The sequence below is a fragment of the Hyperolius riggenbachi genome, chromosome 1 (assembly GCF_040937935.1).
Source record: "Hyperolius riggenbachi isolate aHypRig1 chromosome 1, aHypRig1.pri, whole genome shotgun sequence".
In the NCBI taxonomy this organism is placed as follows: domain Eukaryota; kingdom Metazoa; phylum Chordata; class Amphibia; order Anura; family Hyperoliidae; genus Hyperolius; species Hyperolius riggenbachi.
In genome coordinates this window covers 688,680,138-688,704,096 of record NC_090646.1, presented here as the reverse complement: position 1 = coordinate 688,704,096, position 23,959 = coordinate 688,680,138, and the positions used below count along the sequence as shown (strand labels likewise).

General features: G+C 46.6%; 1 protein-coding gene across 1 annotated transcript in view; it reads left to right on the top strand.

Moving 5' to 3' along the window:
* Positions 1-23,959, top strand: part of TLN1 (talin 1) — a 325,769-nt gene that overhangs the window by 153,105 nt on the left and 148,705 nt on the right. The window contains exons 17-18 of the mRNA XM_068265810.1: positions 6,530-6,628; positions 17,606-17,659. Coding sequence (XP_068121911.1) covers positions 6,530-6,628; positions 17,606-17,659 — 153 coding nt within the window. The remainder of the gene's footprint in view (positions 1-6,529; positions 6,629-17,605; positions 17,660-23,959) is intronic.

Below are 23,959 nucleotides of genomic sequence, written 5' to 3'. Positions count from 1 at the left end.
TGGGTACATATAGTACCTGAGCTGATGTGACATGATAGGATAAACATGGGTACATATAGTGCCTGAGCTGACATGTGGCATGATAGGATAAACATGGGTACATATAGTACCTGAGCTGACATGTGACATGATAGGATAAACATGGGTACATATAGTGCCTGAGCTGACATGTGGCATGATAGGATAAACATGGGTACATATAGTACCTGAGCTGACATGTGACATGATAGGATAAACATGGGTACATATAGTACCTGAGCTGACATGTGACATGATAGGATAAACATGGGTACATATAGTACCTGAGCTGACATGTGACATGATAGGATAAACATGGGTACATATAGTACCTGAGCTGACATGTGACATGATGAGATAAACATGGGTACATATAGTACCTGAGCTGACATGTGACATGATGAGATAAACATGGGTAGATATATTACCTGAGCTGCCATGTGACATGATGGGATAAACATGGGTACATAGAGTACCTGAGCTGACATGTGACATGATGAGATAAACATGGGTACAGTATAGTACCTGAGCTGACATGTGGCATGATAGGATAAACATGGGTACATATAGTACCTGAGCTGACATGTGACATGATAGGATAAACATGGGTACATATAGTACCTGAGCTGACATGTGACATGATAGGATAAACATGGGTACATATAGTGCCTGAGCTGACATGTGGCATGATAGGATAAACATGGGTACATATAGTACCTGAGCTGACATGTGACATGATAGGATAAACATGGGTACATATAGTACCTGAGCTGACATGTGACATGATAGGATAAACATGGGTACATATAGTACCTGAGCTGACATGTGACATGATAGGATAAACATGGGTACATATAGTACCTGAGCTGACATGTGACATGATGAGATAAACATGGGTGCATATAGTACCTGAGCTGACATGTGACATGATGAGATAAACATGGGTACATATAGTACCTGAGCTGACATGTGACATGATGAGATAAACATGGGTACATATAGTACCTGAGCTGATGTGACATGATGGGAAAAACATGGGTACATATAGTACCTGAGCTGACATGTGACATGATAGGATAAACATGGGTACATATAGTGCCTGAGCTGACATGTGGCATGATAGGATAAACATGGGTACATATAGTACCTGAGCTGACATGTGACATGATAGGATAAACATGGGTACATATAGTGCCTGAGCTGACATGTGACATGATGAGATAAACATGGGTACATATAGTACCTGAGCTGACATGTGACATGATAGGATAAACATGGGTACATATAGTGCCTGAGCTGACATGTGGCATGATAGGATAAACATGGGTACAGTATAGTACCTGAGCTGATGTGACATGATGGGAAAAACATGGGTACATATAGTACCTGAGCTGACATGTGACATGATAGGATAAACATGGGTACATATAGTGCCTGAGCTGACATGTGGCATGATAGGATAAACATGGGTACATATAGTACCTGAGCTGACATGTGGCATGATAGGATAAACATGGGTACATATAGTACCTGAGCTGACATGTGACATGATGAGATAAACATGGGTACATATAGTACCTGAGCTGACATGTGACATGATAGGATAAACATGGGTACATATAGTGCCTGAGCTGACATGTGGCATGATAGGATAAACATGGGTACATATAGTACCTGAGCTGACATGTGACATGATAGGATAAACATGGGTACATATAGTGCCTGAGCTGACATGTGGCATGATAGGATAAACATGGGTACATATAGTACCTGAGCTGACATGTGACATGATGGGATAAACATGGGTACATATAGTACCTGAGCTGATGTGACATGATGGGAAAAACATGGGTACATATAGTACCTGAGCTGACATGTGACATGATGAGATAAACATGGGTACATATAGTGCCTGAGCTGACATGTGACATGATGAGATAAACATGGGTACATATAGTGCCTGAGCTGACATGTGGCATGATGGGATAAACATGGGTACATATAGTACCTGAGCTGACATGTGACATGATGAGATAAACATGGGTACATATAGTACCTGAGCTGACATGTGACATGATGAGATAAACATGGGTACAGTATAGTACCTGAGCTGATGTGACATGATGGGAAAAACATGGGTACATATAGTACCTGAGCTGACATGTGACATGATAGGATAAACATGGGTACATATAGTGCCTGAGCTGACATGTGGCATGATAGGATAAACATGGGTACATATAGTACCTGAGCTGACATGTGACATGATGGGATAAACATGGGTACATATAGTACCTGAGCTGATGTGACATGATGGGAAAAACATGGGTACATATAGTACCTGAGCTGACATGTGACATGATGAGATAAACATGGGTACATATAGTACCTGAGCTGACATGTGACATGATGAGATAAACATGGGTACATATAGTGCCTGAGCTGACATGTGGCATGATGGGATAAACATGGGTACATATAGTACCTGAGCTGACATGTGGCACGATGAGATAAACATGGGTACATATAGTACCTGAGCTGACATGTGACATGATAGGATAAACATGGGTACATATAGTACCTGAGCTGACATGTGACATGATGAGATAAACATGGGTACATATAGTACCTGAGCTGACATGTGACATGATGAGATAAACATGGGTACATATAGTACCTGAGCTAACATGTGACATGATAGGATAAACATGGGTACATATAGTACCTGAGCTGACATGTGACATGATGAGATAAACATGGGTACATATAGTACCTGAGCTGACATGTGGCATGATAGGATAAACATGGGTACATATAGTACCTGAGCTGACATGTGACATGATAGGATAAACATGGGTACATATAGTACCTGAGCTGACATGTGACATGATAGGATAAACATGGGTACAGTATAGTACCTGAGCTGATGTGACATGATGGGAAAAACATGGGTACATATAGTACCTGAGCTGACATGTGACATGATAGGATAAACATGGGTACATATAGTGCCTGAGCTGACATGTGGCATGATAGGATAAACATGGGTACATATAGTACCTGAGCTGACATGTGACATGATAGGATAAACATGGGTACATATAGTGCCTGAGCTGACATGTGGCATGATAGGATAAACATGGGTACATATAGTACCTGAGCTGACATGTGACATGATGAGATAAACATGGGTACATATAGTACCTGAGCTGACATGTGACATGATGAGATAAACATGGGTACATATAGTGCCTGAGCTGACATGTGACATGATGGGATAAACATGGGTACATATAGTACCTGAGCTGACGTGACATGATAGGATAAACATGGGTATATATAGTACCTGAGCTGACATGTGACATGATGAGATAAACATGGGTACATATAGTACCTGAGCTGACGTGACATGATAGGATAAACATGGGTACATATAGTACCTGAGCTGACGTGACATGATAGGATAAACATGGGTACATATAGTACCTGAGCTGACATGTGACATAATGAGATAAACATGGGTACATATAGTACCTGAGCTGGCATGTGACATGATGAGATAAACATGGGTACATATAGTACCTGAGCTGACATGTGACATGATGAGATAAACATGGGTACATATAGTACCTGAGCTGACAAGATGAGATAAACATGGGTACATATAGTACCTGAGCTGACAAGATGAGATAAACATGGGTACATATAGTACCTGAGCTGACATGTGACATGATGAGATAAACATGGGTACATATAGTACCTGAGCTGACATGTGACATGATGAGATAAACATGGGTACATATAGTACCTGAGCTGACATGATGAGATAAACTTGGGTACATATGGTACCTGAGCTGACATGTGACATGATGAGATAAACATGGGTACATATAGTACCTGAGCTGACATGATGAGATAAACATGGGTATATATAGTACCTGAGCTGCCATGTGACATGAGATAAACATGGGTACATATAGTACCTGAGCTGGCATGTGACATGATGAGATAAACATGGGTACATATAGTACCTGAGCTGACATGTGACATGATGAGATAAACATGGGTGCATATAGTACCTGAGCTGACATGTGACATGATGAGATAAACATGGGTGCATATAGTACCTGAGCTGACATGTGACATGATGAGATAAACATGGGTACATATAGAACCTGAGCTGACATGTGACATGATGAGATAAACATGGGTACATATAGTACCTGAGCTGACATATGACATGATAGGATAAACATGGGTACATATAGTACCTGAGCTGACATGTGGCATGATAGGATAAACATGGGTACATATAGTACCTGAGCTGACATGTGACATGATGAGATAAACATGGGTACATATAGTACCTGAGCTAACATGTGACATAATGAGATAAACATGGGTACATATAGTACCTGAGCTGACATGTGACATGATGAGATAAACATGGGTACATATAGTACCTGAGCTAACATGTGACATAATGAGATAAACATGGGTACATATAGTACCTGAGCTGACATGTGACATGATGAGATAAACATGGGTACATATAGTACCTGAGCTGACATGTGACATGATGAGATAAACATGAGTGCATATAGTACCTGAGCTGACATGTGACATGAGATAAACATGGGTACATATAGTACCTGAGCTGACATGTGACATGATGAGATAAACATGGGTACATATAGTACCTGAGCTGACATGTGACATGATAGGATAAACATGGGTACATATAGTACCTGAGCTGGCATGTGACATGAGATAAACATGGGTACATATAGTACCTGAGCTGGCATGTGACATGATGAGATAAACATGGGTACATATAGTACCTGAGCTGGCATGATGAGATAAACATGGGTACATATAGTACCTGAGTTGGCATGTGACATGATGAGATAAACATGGGTACATATAGTACCTGAGCTGACATGTGACATGATGAGATAAACATGGGTACATATAGTACCTGAGCTGGCATGTGACATGATGAGATAAACATGGGTACATATAGTACCTGAGCTGACATGTGACATGATGAGATAAACATGGGTACATCTAGTACCTGAGCTGACATGATGAGGTGGCTGCAGGGGGACCGGAGGATCGGTGTGTCCCGGGGAGGACATAGGGCAGCTGCCAGGGGCTGGTAGAAGCCCCAGGTAGGTTAAACTCTCACCTAAACTTTTTTTCATGTGGTTGTTATGGGGTGTTGTGTGTAGAATTCCGAGGTAAAAAAATTAATTTAATCCAATTTATTAAATTAGGAATATGGATGTAACATAGCAAAATGTGGAAAAAGTAATGCGCTTTGAATATTGTCCGGATGCAGTGTGTGTGTGTGTACAGTGTGTGTACAGTGTGTGTGTACAGTGTGTGTGTGTACAGTGTGTGTGTGTACAGTGTGTGTGTGTCCAGTGTGTGTGTCCAGTGTGTGTGTCCAGTGTGTGTGTCCAGTGTGTGTGTCCAGTGTGTGTGTCCAGTGTGTGTGTCCAGTGTGTGTGTGTACAGTGTGTGTGTCCAGTGTGTGTGCGTGTACAGTGTGTGTGTACAGTGTGTGTACAGTGTGTGTGTGTACAGTGTGTGTGTACAGTGTGTGTGTCCAGTGTGTGTGTGTCCAGTGTGTGTGTGTCCAGTGTGTGTGTGTCCAGTGTGTGTGCGTCCAGTGTGTGTGCGTCCAGTGTGTGTGCGTCCAGTGTGTGTGCGTCCAGTGTGTGTGCGTCCAGTGTGTGTGCGTCCAGTGTGTGTGCGTCCAGTGTGTGTGCGTCCAGTGTGTGTGCGTCCAGTGTGTGTGCGTCCAGTGTGTGTGCGTCCAGTGTGTGTGCGTCCAGTGTGTGTGCGTCCAGTGTGTGTGCGTCCAGTGTGTGTGCGTCCAGTGTGTGTGCGTCCAGTGTGTGTGTGTACAGTGTGTGTGTACAGTGTGTGTGTACAGTGTGTGTGTACAGTGTGTGTGTACAGTGTGTGTGTACAGTGTGTGTGTCCAGTGTGTGTCCAGTGTGTGTCCAGTGTGTGTGTATACAGTGTGTGTGTGTCCAGTGTGTGTGTGTGTCCAGTGTGTGTGTGTGTCCAGTGTGTGTGTGTGTCCAGTTTGTGTGTGTCCAGTGTGTGTGTGTCCAGTTTGTGTGTGTCCAGTGTGTGTGTGTCCAGTGTGTGTGTGTCCAGTGTGTGTGTACAGTGTGTGTGTGTGTGTACAGTGTGTGTGTCTGTGTGTGCAGTGTGTGTGTACAGTGTGTGTGTACAGTGTGTGTGCGCGCGCATATCTGTATATAATATTTCAGCTGGCAAACTAACGAGTTGTCCTAAAATGCTAGCTTGGTGTAGGGTAAGGGACCAGGGACTGAGCCTTGAGGTACTACAGCTGTGTAAGTGGAGAGCTGTGATCTTTCATGTTTAGTGCTGCACATATGTTGCTGCTGTGAGTAGAGAACACAATAATGATAAAGTGCTGGCATTCTTCTATATGTTATGAATGTTTTCTCACATGTGATTGTTGTATCTTCAGCCCCGCCAGGTGCTCCTGCAGGCAGCCGGCAATGTGGGTCAGACCAGTGGAGAATTGCTGCAACAGATTGGTGAATGTGACACAGATCCCCGATTCCAGGTGAGTCTCTCTGCCTGGGAGATGTCCTCAGTATCCGGTGTCTGCTCAGCATCCAGCAGAGGGCAGCAGAGAAGCCGGCCCGATATAAGCTACTTCCTGAGGCCCGGCTACAGCTAACAGCACGGCAACAGCACTCCGCCCAGACGTCAGAGCCCCATGTGCCCCGCCCATACACCAGAGCCCCATGTGCCCCGCCCATACACCAGCGCCCCGCCCAGACATCAGAGCCCCATGTGCCCCGCCCAGACATCAGAGCCCAATGTGCCCCTCCCATACACCAGCGCCCCGCCCAGACATCAGAGCCCCATGTGCCCCTCCCATACACCAGCGCCCCGCCCAGACATCAGAGCCCCATGTGCCCCTCCCATACACCAGCGCCCCGCCCAGACATCAGAGCCCCATGTGCCCTGCCCATACACCAGCGCCCCGCCCAGACATCAGAGCCCCATGTGCCCCGCCCATACACCAGCGCCCAGACATCAGAGCCCCATGTGCCCCGCCCATACACCAGCACCCCGCCCAGACATCAGAGCCCCATGTGCCCCGCCTATACACCAGTGGGCGTGGTGTTGGTGTATTGGCGTGCCCCGCCCATACACCAGCGCCCAGACATCAGAGCCCCATGTGCCCCGCCCATACACCAGCACCCCGCCCAGACATCAGAGCCTCATGTGCCCCGCCCATACACCAGCACCCCGCCCAGACATCAGAGCCCCATGTGCCCCGCCCATACACCAGCACCACGCCCAGACATCAGAGCCCCATGTGCCCCTCCCATACACCAGCGCCCTGCCCAGACATCAGAGCCCCATGTGCCCCCCCTCCACCAGCACCCCGCCCAGACATCAGAGCCTCATGTGCCCCGCCCATACACCAGCACCCCGCCCAGACATCAGAGCCCCATGTGCCCCGCCCATACACCAGCACCACGCCCAGACATCAGAGCCCCATGTGCCCCTCCCATACACCAGCGCCCTGCCCAGACATCAGAGCCCCATGTGCCCCGCCCATACACCAGCACCACGCCCAGACATCAGAGCCCCATGTGCCCCTCCCATACACCAGCGCCCTGCCCAGACATCAGAGCCCCATGTGCCCCGCCCATACACCAGCACCACGCCAATACACCAACACCCCGCCCAGACATCATCGTCCTCAGTGGTCCCTCCCATACACCAGTGCCCCGCCCAGACATCAGAGCCACACGTGCCCCCCCATACACCAGCACCCCGCCCAGACATCGTCCTGAGTGCCCCGCCCATACAACAGTGCCCCTCCCAGACAGCAGCACCCTGTGTGCCTTGTCCAGATATAAGTGCCCTACAATATTATTACTGTTACGTCAGGCATTAGTGTTACTGGTTCGGGACATAACTAAAGCCTCTGTCACTCCTCTCCCAGTAGAATAATGTACAGCTTCCCCTCTCTGTCCTCTTTCACTCCTCTCCCAGTAGAATAATGTACAGCTTCCCCTCTCTGTCCTCTGTCACTCCTCTCCCAGTAGAATAATGTACAGCTTCCCCTCTCTGTCCTCTTTCACTCCTCTCCCAGTAGAATAATGTACAGCTTCCCCTCTCTGTCCTCTGTCACTCCTCTCCCAGTAGAATAATGTACAGCTTCCCCTCTCTGTCCTCTGTCACTCCTCTCCCAGTAGAATAATGTACAGCTTCCCCTCTCTGTCCTCTGTCACTCCTCTCCCAGTAGAATAATGTACAGCTTCCCCTCTCTGTCCTCTGTCACTCCTCTCCCAGTAGAATAATTTACAGCTTCCCCTCTCTGTCCTCTGTCACTCCTCTCCTAGTAGAATAATGTACAGCTTCCCCTCTCTGTCCTCTGTCACTCCTCTCCCAGTAGAATAATGTACAGCTTCCCCTCTCTCTCTGTCCTCTGTCACTCCTCTCCCAGTAGAATAATGTACAGCTTCCCCTCTATCTCCGTTCCTCTGTCACTCCTCTCCCAGTAGAATAATGTACAGCTTCCCCTCTATCTCCGTTCCTCTGTCACTCCTCTCCCAGTAGAATAATGTACAGCTTCCCCTCTCTGTCATCTGTCACTCCTCTCCCAGTAGAATAATGTACAGCTTCCCCTCTCTGTCCTCTCTCACTCCTCTACCAGTAGAATAATCTACAGTTTCCCCTCTCTGTCCTCTGTCACTCCTCTCCCAGTAGAATAATGTACAGCTTCCCCTCTCTGTCCTCTGTCATCCTCTCCCAGTAGAATAATCTACAGCTTCCCCTCTCTGTCCTCTGTCACTCCTCTCCCAGTAGAATAATGTACAGCTTCCCCTCTCTGTCCCCTGTCACTCCTCTCCTAGTAGAATAATGTACAGCTTCCCCTCTATCTCCGTTCCTCTGTCACTCCTCTCCCAGTAGAATAATGTACAGCTTCCCCTCTCTGTCCTCTCTCACTCCTCTACCAGTAGAATAATCTACAGTTTCCCCTCTGTGTCCTCTGTCACTCCTCTCCCAGTAGAATAATGTACAGCTTCCCCTCTCTGTCCTCTGTCACTCCTCTCCGAGTAGAATAATGTACAGCTTCCCCTCTCTGTCCTCTGTCACTCCTCTCCCAGTAGAGTAATCTACAGCTTCCCCTCTCTGTCCTCTGTCACTCCTCTCCCAGTAGAATAATGTACAGCTTCCCCTCTCTGTCCTCTGTCACTCCTCTACCAGTAGAATAATGTACAGCTTCCCCTCTCTGTCCTCTGTCACTCCTCTACCAGTAGAATAATGTACAGCTTCCCCTCTCTGTCCTCTGTCACTCCTCTACCAGTAGAATAATGTACAGCTTCCCCTCTCTGTCCTCTGTCACTCCTCTCCCAGTAGAATAATGTACCGCTTCCCCTCTCTGTCCTCTGTCACTCCTCTCCCAGTAGAATAATGTACAGCTTCCCCTCTCTGTCCTCTGTCACTCCTCTCCCAGTAGAATAATGTACAGCTTCCCCTCTCTGTCCTCTGTCACTCCTCTCCCAGTAGAATAATGTACAGCTTCCCCTCTATCTCCGTTCCTCTGTCACTCCTCTCCCAGTAGAGTAATGTACAGCTTCCCCTCTCTGTCCTCTGTCACTCCTCTCCCAGTAGAATAATGTACAGCTTTCCCTCTCTGTCCTCTGTCACTCCTCTCCCAGTAGAATAATGTACAGCTTCCCCTCTCTGTCCTCTGTCACTCCTCTACCAGTAGAATAATGTACAACTTCCCCTCTCTGTCCCCTGTCACTCCTCTCCTAGTAGAAAAATTTACAGCTTCCCCTCTATCTCCGTTCCTCTGTCACTCCTCTCCCAGTAGAATAATGTACAGCTTCCCTTCTCTGTCATCTGTCACTCCTCTCTCAGTAGAATAATGTACAGCTTCCCCTCTCTGTCCTCTCTCACTCCTCTACCAGTAGAATAATCTACAGTTTCCCCTCTCTGTCCTCTATCACTCCTCTCCCAGTAGAATAATGTACAGCTTCCCCTCTCTGTCCTCTGTCACTCCTCTCCCAGTAGAATAATCTACAGCTTCCCCTCTCTATCCTCTGTCACTCCTCTCCCAGTAGAATAATGTACAGCTTCCCCTCTCTGTCCCCTGTCACTCCTCTCCTAGTAGAATAATTTACAGCTTCCCCTCTATCTCCGTTCCTCTGTCACTCCTCTCCCAGTAGAATAATGTACAGCTTCCCCTCTCTGTCCTCTCTCACTCCTCTCCCAGTAGAATAATGTACAGCATCCCCTCTCTGTCCTCTGTCACTCCTCTCCCAGTAGAATAATGTACAGCTTCCCCTCTCTGTCCTCTGTCACTCCTCTCCCAGTAGAATAATGTACAGCTTCCCCTCTCTGTCCTCTCTCACTCCTCTACCAGTAGAATAATGTACAGCTTCCCCTCTCTGTCCTCTGTCACTCCTCTCCCAGTAGAATAATGTACAGCTTCCCCTCTCTGTCCTCTGTCATCCTCTCCCAGTAGAATAATCTACAGCTTCCCCTCTCTGTCCTCTGTCACTCCTCTCCCAGTAGAATAATGTACAGCTAACCCTCTCTGTCCCCTGTCACTCCTCTCCTAGTAGAATAATGTACAGCTTCCCCTCTATCTCCGTTCCTCTGTCACTCCTCTCCCAGTAGAATAATGTACAGCTTCCCCTCTCTGTCCTCTCTCACTCCTCTACCAGTAGAATAATCTACAGTTTCCCCTCTGTGTCCTCTGTCACTCCTCTCCCAGTAGAATAATGTACAGCTTCCCCTCTCTGTCCTCTGTCACTCCTCTCCCAGTAGAATAATGTACAGCTTCCCCTCTCTGTCCTCTGTCACTCCTCTCCCAGTAGAGTATTCTACAGCTTCCCCTCTCTGTCCTCTGTCACTCCTCTCCCAGTAGAATAATGTACAGCTTCCCCTCTCTGTCCTCTGTCACTCCTCTACCAGTAGAATAATGTACAGCTTCCCCTCTCTGTCCTCTGTCACTCCTCTACCAGTAGAATAATGTACAGCTTCCCCTCTCTGTCCTCTGTCACTCCTCTACCAGTAGAATAATGTACAGCTTCCCCTCTCTGTCCTCTGTCACTCCTCTACCAGTAGAATAATGTACAGCTTCCCCTCTCTGTCCTCTGTCACTCCTCTCCCAGTAGAATAATGTACAGCTTCCCCTCTCTGTCCTCTGTCACTCCTCTCCCAGTAGAATAATGTACAGCTTCCCCTCTCTGTCCTCTGTCACTCCTCTCCCAGTAGAATAATGTACAGCTTCCCCTCTCTGTCCTCTGTCACTCCTCTCCCAGTAGAATAATGTACAGCTTCCCCTCTATCTCCGTTCCTCTGTCACTCCTCTCCCAGTAGAGTAATGTACAGCTTCCCCTCTATCTCCGTTCCTCTGTCACTCCTCTCCCAGTAGAATAATGTACAGCTTCCCCTCTCTGTCATCTGTCACTCCTCTCTCAGTAGAATAATGTACAGCTTCCCCTCTCTGTCCTCTCTCACTCCTCTACCAGTAGAATAATCTACAGTTTCCCCTCTCTGTCCTCTGTCACTCCTCTCCCAGTTGAATAATGTACAGCTTCCCCTCTCTGTCCTCTGTCACTCCTCTCCCAGTAGAATAATCTACAGCTTCCCCTCTCTGTCCTCTGTCACTCCTCTCCCAGTAGAATAATGTACAGCTTCCCCTCTCTGTCCCCTGTCACTCCTCTCCTAGTAGAATAATGTACAGCTTCCCCTCTATCTCCGTTCCTCTGTCACTCCTCTCCCAGTAGAATAATGTACAGCTTCCCCTCTATCTCCGTTCCTCTGTCACTCCTCTCCCAGTAGAATAATGTACAGCTTCCCCTCTATCTCCGTTCCTCTGTCACTCCTCTACCAGTAGAATAATGTACAGCTTCCCCTCTCTGTCACTCCTCTACCAGTAGAATAATGTACAGCTTCCCCTCTCTGTCCTCTGTCACTCCTCTACCAGTAGAATAATGTACAGCTTTCCCTCTCTGTCCTCTGTCACTCCTCTCCCAGTAGAATAATGTTCAGCTTCCCCTCTCTGTCCTCTGTCACTCCTCTCCCAGTAGAATAATGTACAGCTTTCCCTCTCTGTCCTCTGTCACTCCTCTCCCAGTAGAATAATGTACAGCTTCCCCTCTCTGTCCTCTGTCACTCCTCTCCCAGTAGAATAATGTACAGCTTCCCCTCTCTGCCCTCTGTCACTCCTCTCCCAGTAGAATAATGTACAGCTTCCCCTCTCTGTCCTCTGTCACTCCTCTCCCAGTAGAATAATGTACAGCTTCCCCTCTCTGTCCCCTGTCACTCCTCTCCTAGTAGAATAATGTACAGCTTCCCCTCTATCTCCGTTCCTCTGTCACTCCTCTCCCAGTAGAATAATGTACAGCTTCCCCTCTCTGTCCTCTCTCACTCCTCTCCCAGTAGAATAATGTACAGCTTCCCCTCTATGTCCTCTGTCACTCCTCTCCCAGTAGAATAATGTACAGCTATCCCTCTCTGTCCTCTGTCACTCCTCTCCCAGTAGAATAATGTACAGCTTCCCCTCTCTGTCCTCTGTCACTCCTCTCCCAGTAGAATAATGTACAGCTATCCCTCTCTGTCCTCTGTCACTCCTCTACCAGTAGAACAATGTACAGCTTCCCCTCTCTGTCCTCTGTCACTCCTCTACCAGTAGAATAATCTACAGCTTCCCCTCTCTGTCCTCTGTCACTCCTCTCCCAGTAGAATAATCTACAGCTTCCCCTCTCTGTCCTCTGTCACTCCTCTCCCAGTAGAATAATCTACAGCTTCCCCTCTCTGTCCTCTGTCACTCCTCTCCCAGTAGAATAATCTACAGCTTCCCCTCTCTGTCCTCTGTCACTCCTCTCCCAGTAGAATAATCTACAGCTTCCCCTCTCTGTCCTCTGTCACTCCTCTCCCAGTAGAATAATGTACAGCTTCCCCTCTCTGTCACTCCTATCCCAGTAGAATGATGTACAGCTTCCCCTCTCTGTCCTCTGTCACTCCTCTCCCAGTCGAATAAAGTACAGTTTCCCCTCTCTGTCATCTGTCACTCCTCTCCCAGTAGAATAATCTACAGCTTCCCCTCTCTGTCCTCTGTCACTCCTCTCCCAGTAGAATAATGTACAGCTTCCCCTCTATCTCAGTTCCTCTGTCACTCCTCTCCCAGTAGAATAATCTACAGCTTCCCCTCTCTGTCCTCTGTCACTCCTCTCCCAGTAGAATAATGTACAGCTTCCCCTCTCTGTCCTCTGTCACTCCTCTCCCAGTAGAATAATGTACAGCTTCCCCTCTCTGTCCTCTGTCACTCCTCTCCCAGTAGAATAATGTACAGCTTCCCCTCTCTGTCCTCTGTCACTCCTCTCCCAGTAGAATAATGTACAGCTTCCCCTCTCTGTCCTCTGTCACTCCTCTCCTAGTAGAATAATGTACAGCTTCCCCTCTATCTCCGTTCCTCTGTCACTCCTCTCCCAGTAGAATAATGTACAGCTTCCCCTCTCTGTTCTCTGTCACTCCTCTCCCAGTAGAATAATGTACAGCTTCCCCTCTCTCTCTGTCCTCTGTCACTCCTCTCCAAGTAGAATAATGTACAGACTTCCCCTCTAACTCCGTTCCTCTGTCACTCCTCTCCCAGTAGAATAATGTACAGCTTCCCCTCTCTGTCCTCTGTCACTCCTCTCCCAGTAGAATAATGTACAGCTTCCCCTCTCTGTCCTCTGTCACTCCTCTCCCAGTAGAATAATGTACAGCTTCCCCTCTCTGTCCTCTGTCACTCCTCTCCCAGTAGAATAATGTACAGCTTCCCCTCTATCTCCGTTCCTCTGTCACTCCTCTCCCAGTAGAATAATGTACAGCTTCCCCTCTATCTCCGTTCCTCTGTCACTCCTCTCCCAGTAGAATAATGTACAGCTTCCCCTCTCTGTCCTCTGCCACTCCTCTCCTAGTAGAATAATGTACAGCTTCCCCTCTATCTCCGTTCCTCTGTCACTCCACTCCCAGTAGAATAATGTACAGTTTCCCCTCTCTGTCCTCTGTCACTCCTCTACCAGTAGAATAATGTACAGCTTCCCCTCTCTGTCCTCTGTCACTCCTCTCCCAGTAGAATAATCTACAGCTTCCCCTATCTGTCCTCTGTCACTCCTCTCCCAGTAGAATAATCTACAGCTTCCCCTCTCTTTCCTCTGTCACTCCTCTCCCAGTAGAATAATGTACAGCTTCCCCTCTCTGTCCTCTGTCACTCCTCTCCCAGTAGAATAATGTACAGCTTCCCCTCTCTGTCCTCTGTCACTCCTCTCCCAGTAGAAGAATGTACAGCTTCCCCTCTCTGTCCTCTGTCACTCCTCTCCCAGTAGAATAATGTACAGCTTCCCCTCTCTGTTCTCTGTCACTCCTCTCCCAGTAGAATAATGTACAGCTTCCCCTCTCTCTCTGTCCTCTGTCACTCCTCTCCAAGTAGAATAATGTACAGACTTCCCCTCTAACTCCGTTCCTCTGTCACTCCTCTCCCAGTAGAATAATGTACAGCTTCCCCTCTCTGTCCTCTGTCACTCCTCTCCCAGTAGAATAATGTACAGCTTCCCCTCTCTGTCCTCTGTCACTCCTCTCCCAGTAGAATAATGTACAGCTTCCCCTCTCTGTCCTCTGTCACTCCTCTCCCAGTAGAATAATGTACAGCTTCCCCTCTATCTCCGTTCCTCTGTCACTCCTCTCCCAGTAGAATAATGTACAGCTTCCCCTCTATCTCCGTTCCTCTGTCACTCCTCTCCCAGTAGAATAATGTACAGCTTCCCCTCTCTGTCCTCTGCCACTCCTCTCCTAGTAGAATAATGTACAGCTTCCCCTCTATCTCCGTTCCTCTGTCACTCCACTCCCAGTAGAATAATGTACAGTTTCCCCTCTCTGTCCTCTGTCACTCCTCTACCAGTAGAATAATGTACAGCTTCCCCTCTCTGTCCTCTGTCACTCCTCTCCCAGTAGAATAATCTACAGCTTCCCCTATCTGTCCTCTGTCACTCCTCTCCCAGTAGAATAATCTACAGCTTCCCCTCTCTTTCCTCTGTCACTCCTCTCCCAGTAGAATAATGTACAGCTTCCCCTTTCTGTCCTCTGTCACTCCTCTCCCAGTAGAATAATGTACAGCTTCCCCTCTCTGTCCTCTGTCACTCCTCTCCCAGTAGAAGAATGTACAGCTTCCCCTCTCTGTCCTCTGTCACTCCTCTCCCAGTAGAATAATGTACAGCTTCCCCTCTATCTCCGTTCCTCTGTCACTCATCTCCCAGTAGAATAATCTACAGCGTCCCCTCTCTGTCCTCTGTCACTCCTCTCCTAGTAGAATAATGTACAGCTTCCCCTCTATCTCCGTTCCTCTGTCACTCCTCTCCCAGTAGAATAATGTACAGCTTCCCCTCTCTGTCCTCTCTCACTCCTCTACCAGTAGAATAATGTACAGCTTCCCCTCTCTGTCCTCTGTCACTCCTCTACCAGTAGAATAATGTACAGCTTCCCCTCTCTGTCCTCTGTCCCTCCTCTCCCAGTAGAATAATCTACAGCTTCCCCTCTCTGTCCTCTGTCACTCCTCTCCCAGTAGAATAATGTACAGCTTCCCCTCTCTGTCCTCTGTCACTCCTCTACCAGTAGAATAATGTACAGCTTCCCCTCTCTGTCATCTGTCACTCCTCTCCTAGTAGAATAATGTACAGCTTCCCCTCTCTGTCCTCTTTCACTCCTCTCCTAGTAGAATAATGTACAGCTTCCCCTCTCTGTCCTCTGTCACTCATCTCCCAGTAGAATAATGTACAGCTTCCCCTCTCTGTCCTCTGTCACTCCTCTCCCAGTAGAATAATCTACAGCTTCCCCTCTCTGTCCTCGTTCACTCCTCTCCCAGTAGAATAATCTACAGCTTCCCCTCTCTGTCCTCTGTCACTCCTCTCCCAGTAGAATAATGTACAGCTTCCCCTCTCTGTCCTCTGTCACTCCTCTCCCAGTAGAATAATGTACAGCTTCCCCTCTATCTCCGTTCCTCTGTCACTCCTCTCCCAGTAGAATAATGTACAGCTTCCCCTCTCTGTCCTCTCTCACTCCTCTCCCAGTAGAATAATCTACAGCATCCCCTCTCTGTCCTCTGTCACTCCTCTCCTAGTAGAATAATGTACAGCTTTCCCTCTATCTCCGTTCCTCTGTCACTCCTCTCCCAGTAGAATAATGTACAGCTTCCCTTCTCTGTCCTCTCTCACTCCTCTCCCAGTAGAATAATGTACAGCTTCCCCTCTATCTCTGTTCCTCTGTCACTCCTCTCCCAGTAGAATAATGTACAGCTTCCCCTCTCTGTCCTCTGTCACTCCTCTCCCAGTAGAATAATGTACAACTTCCCCTCTCTGTCCTCTGTCACTCCTCTCCCAGTAGAATAATGTACAGCTTCCCCTCTCTGTCCTCTATCACTCCTCTCCCAGTAGAATAATCTACAGTTTCCCTTCTCTGTCATCTGTCACTCCTCTCCCAGTAGAATAATCTACAGCGTCCCCTCTCTGTCCTCTGTCACTCCTCTCCTAGTAGAATAATGTACAGCTTCCCCTCTATCTCCGTTCCTCTGTCACTCCTCTCCCAGTAGAATAATGTACAGCTTCCCCTCTCTGTCCTCTGTCACTCCTCTCCCAGTAGAATAATGTACAGCTTCCCCTCTCTGTCCTCTGTCACTCCTCTCCCAGTAGAATAATGTACAGCTTCCCCTCTCTGTCCTCTCTCACTCCTCTCCCAGTAGAATAATCTACAGCTTCCCCTCTCTGTCCTCTGTCACTCCTCTCCCAGTAGAATAATCTACAGCTTCCCCTCTCTGTCCTCTGTCACTCCTCTCCCAGTAGAATAATCTACAGCTTCCCCTCTCTGTCCTCTGTCACTCCTCTCCCAGTAGAATAATCTACAGCTTCCCCTCTCTGTCCTCTGTCACTCCCCTCCCAGTAGAATAATGTACAGCTTCCCCTCTCTGTCCTCTGTCACTCCTCTCCCAGTAGAATGTACAGCTTCCTCTATATCTCTGTTCTCTGTCACTCCTCTCTCAGTAGAATGTACAGCTTCCTCTATATCTCTGTCCTCTGTCACTCCTCTCCCAGTAGAATGTATTGCTTCCTCTCTCTCTGTCCTCCGTCACTCCTCTTCCAGTAGAATGTACAGCTTCCTCTATATCTCTGTCCTCTGTCACTCCTCTCTCAGTAGAATGTACAGCTTCCTCTATATCTCTGTCCTCTGTCACTCCTCTCCCAGTAGAATGTACGGCTTCCTCTCTCTCTCTGTCCTCCGTCACTCCTCTTCCAGTAGAATGTAAAGCTTCCTCTATATCTCTGTTCCTCTGTCACTCCTCTCCCAGTAGAATGTAAAGCTTCCTCTCTCTGTCCTCTGTCACTCCTCTCCCAGTAGAATGGGTGGTGGCTGCATGATTTTTGGGGCAGTCCACCCGAATCCGCTGGTTGCAGAGCTCATGCCACTTGAGTTGTACATTTGTAGAGTTTCCTTTGGCAATGTTTGTTTTTGTGGATCTTCACAGATTTCGGCAGCCAGAGCGACTCGCACGATAACCACCTTGTCTGACCAGAAAACGGTAATGAGGTGATCTGGCCCACTCTCTTGCACTCATTCCATGTCGGTGCAATCATTGATGAGGTCATTGAGTTTCTTCTTGTAATCTATGGATCTTCTCCTGTCCATTGACCATACATGTTTAATTTCCTGCCTGACAATGATGGTGGCGTTGTCTTGTGATTACTATTCCCTCATTTCCCCCTGACAATGATGGTGGCGTTGTCTTGTGATTACTATTCCCTCATTTCCCCCTGACAATGATGGTGGCGTTGTCTTGTGATTACTATTCCCTCATTTCCCCCTGACAATGATGGTGGTGTTGTCTTGTGATTACTATTCCCTCATTTCCCCCTGACAATGATGGTGGCGTTGTCTTGTGATTACTATTCCCTCATTTCTCCCTGACAATGATGGTGGTGTTGTCTTGTGATTACTATTCCCTCATTTCTCCGTGACAATGATGGTGGCGTTGTCTTGTGATTACTATTCCCTCATTTCTCCCTGACAATGATGGTGGTGTTGTCTTGTGATTACTATTCCCTTATTTCTCCCTGACAATGATGGTGGCGTTGTCTTGTGATTACTATTCCCTCATTTCTCCCTGACAATGATGGTGGTGTTGTCTTGTGATTACTATTCCCTCATTTCTCCGTGACAATGATGGTGGCGTTGTCTTGTGATTACTATTCCCTCATTTCCCCCTGACAATGATGGTGGCGTTGTCTTGTGATTACTATTCCCTCATTTCTCCCTGACAATAATGATGGCGTTATCTTGTGATTACTATTCCCTCATTTCTCCCTGGCAATGATGGTGGCGTTGTCTTGAGATTACTATTCCCTCATTTCCCCCTGACAATGATGGTGGCGTTGTCTTGTGATTACTATTCCCTCATTTCTCCCTGACAATGATGGTGGCGTTGTCTTGTGATTACTATTCCCTCATTTCTCCCTGACAATGATGGTGGCCTTGTCTTGTGATTACTATTCCCTCATTTCTCCCTGACAATGATGGTGGCCTTGTGTTGTGATTACTATTCCCTCATTTCTCCCTGACAATGATGGTGGTGTTGTCTTGTGATTACTATTCCCTCATTTCTCCCTGACAATGATGGTGGCGTTGTCTTGTGATTACTATTCCCTCATTTCTCCCTGACAATGATGGTGGCCTTGTCTTGTGATTACTATTCCCTCATTTCTCCCTGACCATGATGGTGGTGTTGTCTTGTGATTACTATTCCCTCATTTCTCCCTGACAATGATGGTGGCGTTGTCTTGTGATTACTATTCCCTCATTTCTCCCTGACAATGATGGTGGTGTTGTCTTGTGATTACTATTCCCTCATTTCTCCCTGACAATGATGGTGGTGTTGTCTTGTGATTACTATTCCCTCATTTCCCCCTGACAATGATGGTGGCCTTGTGTTGTGATTACTATTCCCTCATTTCTCCCTGACAATGATGGTGGCCTTGTGTTGTGATTACTATTCCCTCATTTCTCCCTGGCAATGATAGTGGCGTTGTCTTGTGATTACTATTCCCTCATTTCTCCCTGACAATGATGGTGGCCTTGTGTTGTGATTACTATTCCCTCATTTCTCCCTGGCAATGATAGTGGCGTTGTCTTGTGATTACTATTCTCTCATTTCCCCCTGACAATGATGGTGGCGTTGACTTGTGATTACTATTCCCTCATTTCTCCCTGACAATGATGGTGGTGTTGTCTTGTAAATACTATTCCCTCATTTCTCCCTGACAATGATGGTGGCGTTGTCTTGTGATTACTATTCCCTCATTTCTCCCTGACAATGATGGTGGTGTTGTCTTGTGATTACTATTCCTTCATTTCTCCCTGACAATGATGGTGGTGTTGTCTTGTGATTACTATTCCCTCATTTCTCCCTGACAATGATGGTGGCGTTGTCTTGTGATTACTATTTCCTCATTTCTCCCTGACAATGATGGTGGTGTTGTCTTGTGACTACTATTTCCTCATTTCTCCCTGACAATGATGGTGGCGTTGTCTTGTGATTACTATTCCCTCATTTCCCCCTGACAATGATGGTGGCGTTGTCTTGTGATTACTATTCCCTCATTTCTCCCTGACAATGATGGTGGCGTTGTCTTGTGATTACTATTCCCTCGTTTCTCCCTGACAATGATGGTGGCGTTGTCTTGTGATTACTATTCCCTCATTTCTCCCTGACAATGATGGTGGTGTTGTCCTGTGATTACTATTCCCTCATTTCCCCCTGACAATGATGGTGGTGTTGTCTTGGGATTACTATTCCCTCGTTTCTCCCTGACAATGATGGTGATGTTGTCTTGTGATTACTATTCCCTCATTTCTCCCTGACAATGATGGTGGCGTTGTCTTGTGATTACTATTCCCTCATTTCCCCCTGACAATGATGGTGGCGTTGTCTTGTGATTACTATTCCCTCATTTCTCCCTGACAATGATGGTGGCGTTGTCTTGTGATTACTATTCCCTCATTTCCCCCTGACAATGATGGTGGTGTTGTCTTGTGATTACTATTCCCTCATTTCTCCCTGACAATGATGGTGGCCTTGTGTTGTGATTACTATTCCCTCATTTCTCCCTGACAATGATGGTGGCCTTGTGTTGTGATTACTATTCCCTCATTTCTCCCTGACAATGATGGTGGTGTTGTCTTGTGACTACTATTCCCTCATTTCCCCCTGACAATGATGGTGGTGTTGTCTAGTAATTAATATTCCCTCATTTCCCCCTGATCATGATGGTGGCGTTGTCTTGTGACTAATATTCCCTCATTTCTCCCTGACAATGATGGTGGTGTTGTCTTGTGATTACTATTCCCTCATTTCTCCCTGACAATGATGGTGGTGTTGTCTTGTGATTACTATTCCCTCGTTTCTCCCTGACAATGATGGTGGCGTTGTCTTGTGATTACTATTCCCTCATTTCTCCCTGACAATGATGGTGGTGTTGTCTTGTGATTACTATTCCCTCATTTCTCCCTGACAATGATGGTGGTGTTGTCTTGTGATTTCTATTCCCTCATTTCTCCCTGACAATGATGGTGGCGTAGTCTTGTGATTACTATTCCCTCATTTCTCCCTGACAATGATGGTGGTGTTGTCTTGTGATTTCTATTCCCTCATTTCCCCCTGACAATGATGGTGGCCTTGTCTTGTGATTACTATTCCCTCATTTCTCCCTGACAATGATGGTGGTGTTGTCTTGTGATTACTGTTCCCTCATTTCTCCCTGACAATGATGGTGGCGTTGTCTTGTGATTACTATTCCCTCATTTCTCCCTGACATTGATGGTGATGTTGTCTTGTGATTACTATTCCCTCATTTCTCCCTGACAATGATGGTGGCGTTGTCTTGTGATTACTATTCCCTCATTTCTCCCTGACAATGATGGTGGTGTTGTCTTGTGATTACTATTCCCTCATTTCTCCCTGACAATGATGGTGGTGTTGTCTTGTGATTACTATTCCCTCGTTTCTCCCTGACAATGATGGTGGTGTTGTCTTGTGATTACTATTCCCTCATTTCTCCCTGACAATGATGGTGGTGTTGTCTTGTGATTACTATTCCCTCATTTCTCCCTGACAATGATGGTGGTGTTGTCTTGTGATTTCTATTCCCTCATTTCTCCCTGACAATGATGGTGGCGTAGTCTTGTGATTACTATTCCCTCATTTCTCCCTGACAATGATGGTGGTGTTGTCTTGTGATTACTATTCCCTCATTTCCCCCTGACAATGATGGTGGCCTTGTGTTTTGATTACTGTTCCCTCATTTCTCCCTGACAATGATGGTGGCGTAGTCTTGTGATTACTATTCCCTCATTTCTCCCTGACAATGATGGTGGCGTTGTCTTGTGATTACTATTCCCTCATTTCCCCCTGACAATGATGGTGGTGTTGTCTTGTGATTACTATTCCCTCATTTCTCCCTGACAATGATGGTAGCGTTGTTTTGTGATTACTATTCCCTCATTTCCCCCTGACAATGATGGTGGTGTTGTCTTGTGATTACTATTCCCTCATTTCTCCCTGACAATGATGGTGGCGTAGTCTTGTGATTACTATTCCCTCATTTCCCCTTGACAATGATGGTGGTGTTGTCTTGTGATTATTATTCCCTCATTTCTCCCTGACAATGATGGTGGCGTTGTTTTGTGATTACTATTCCCTCATTTCTCCCTGACAATGATGGTGGTGTTGTCTTGTGATTACTATTCCCTCATTTCTCCCTGACAATGATGGTGGTGTTGTCTTGTGATTACTATTCCCTCATTTCTCCCTGACAATGATGGTGGCGTAGTCTTGTGATTACTATTCCCTCATTTCTCCCTGACAATGATGGTGGTGTTGTCTTGTGATTACTATTCCCTCATTTCTCCCTGACAATGATGGTGGCGTAGTCTTGTGATTACTATTCCCTCATTTCCCCCTGACAATGATGGTGGTGTTGTCTTGTGATTATTATTCCCTCATTTCTCCCTGACAATGATGGTGGCGTAGTCTTGTGATTACTATTCCCTCATTTCTCCCTGACAATGATGGTGGTGTTGTCTTGTGATTACTATTCCCTCATTTCTCCCTGACAATGATGGTGGTGTTGTCTTGTGATTTCTATTCCCTCATTTCTCCCTGACAATGATGGTCGCGTAGTCTTGTGATTACTATTCCCTCATTTCTCCCTGACAATGATGGTGGTGTTGTCTTGTGATTACTATTCCCTCATTTCTCCCTGACAATGATGGTGGTGTTGTCTTGTGATTACTATTCCCTCATTTCCCCCTGACAATGATGGTGGCCTTGTGTTGTGATTACTATTCCCTCATTTCTCCCTGACAATGATGGTGGCCTTGTGTTGTGATTACTATTCCCTCATTTCTCCCTGACAATGATGGTGGCCTTGTGTTGTGATTACTATTCCCTCATTTCTCCCTGACAATGATGGTGGCCTTGTGTTGTGATTACTATTCCCTCATTTATCCCTGACAATGATGGTGGCCTTGTGTTGTGATTACTATTCCCTCATTTCTCCCTGACAATGATGGTGGCCTTGTGTTGTGATTACTATTCCCTCATTTCTCCCTGACAATGATGGTGGCGTTGACTTGTGATTACTATTCCCTCATTTCTCCCTGACAATGATGGTGGTGTTGTCTTGTGATTACTATTCCCTCATTTCTCCCTGACAATGATGGTGGTGTTGTCTTGTGATTACTATTCCCTCATTTCTCCCTGACAATGATGGTGGCGTTGTCTTGTGATTACTATTCCCTCATTTCTCCCTGACAATGATGGTGGCCTTGTCTTGTGATTACTATTCCCTCATTTCTCCCTGACAATGATGGTGGCGTTGTCTTGTGATTACTATTCCCTCATTTCTCCCTGACAATGATGGTGGCGTTGTCTTGTGATTACTATTCCATCATTTCTCCCTGACAATGATGGTGGCGTTGTCTTGTGATTACTATTCCCTCATTTTTCCCTGACAATGATGGTGGCGTTGTCTTGTGATTACTATTCCCTCATTTCTCCCTGACAATGATGGTGGCGTTGTCTTTTGATTACTATTCCCTCATTTCTCCCTGACAATGATGGTGGTGTTGTCTTGTGATTACTATTCCCTCATTTCTCCCTGACAATGATGGTGGCGTAGTCTTGTGATTACTATTCCCTCATTTCTCCCTGACAATGATGGTGGCGATGTCTTGTGATTACTATTCCCTCATTTCTCCCTGACAATGATGGTGGTGTTGTCTTGTGATTACTATTCCCTCATTTCTCCCTGACAATGATGGTGGCATTTCTCCCTGACAATGATGGTGGCGTTGTGTTGTGATTACTATTCCCTCATTTCTCCCTGACAATGATGGTGGTGTTGTCTTGTGATTACTATTCCCTCATTTCTCCCTGACAATGATGGTGGTGTTGTCTTGTGATTACTATTCCCTCATTTCTCCCTGACAATGATGGTAGTGTTCTCTTGTGATTACTATTCCCTCATTTCTCCCTGACAATGATGGTGGCGTTGTCTTGTGATTACTATTCCCTCATTTCCCCCTGACAATGATGGTGGTGTTGTCTTGTGATTACTATTCCCTCATTTCTCCCTGACAATGATGGTAGCGTTGTCTTGTGATTACTATTCCCTCATTTCCCCCTGACAATGATGGTGGCGTTGTCTTGTGATTACTATTTCCTCATTTCCCCCTGACAATGATGGTGGTGTTGTCTTGTGACTACTATTCCCTCATTTCTCCCTGACAATGATGGTGGTGTTGTCTTGTGATTACTATTCCCTCA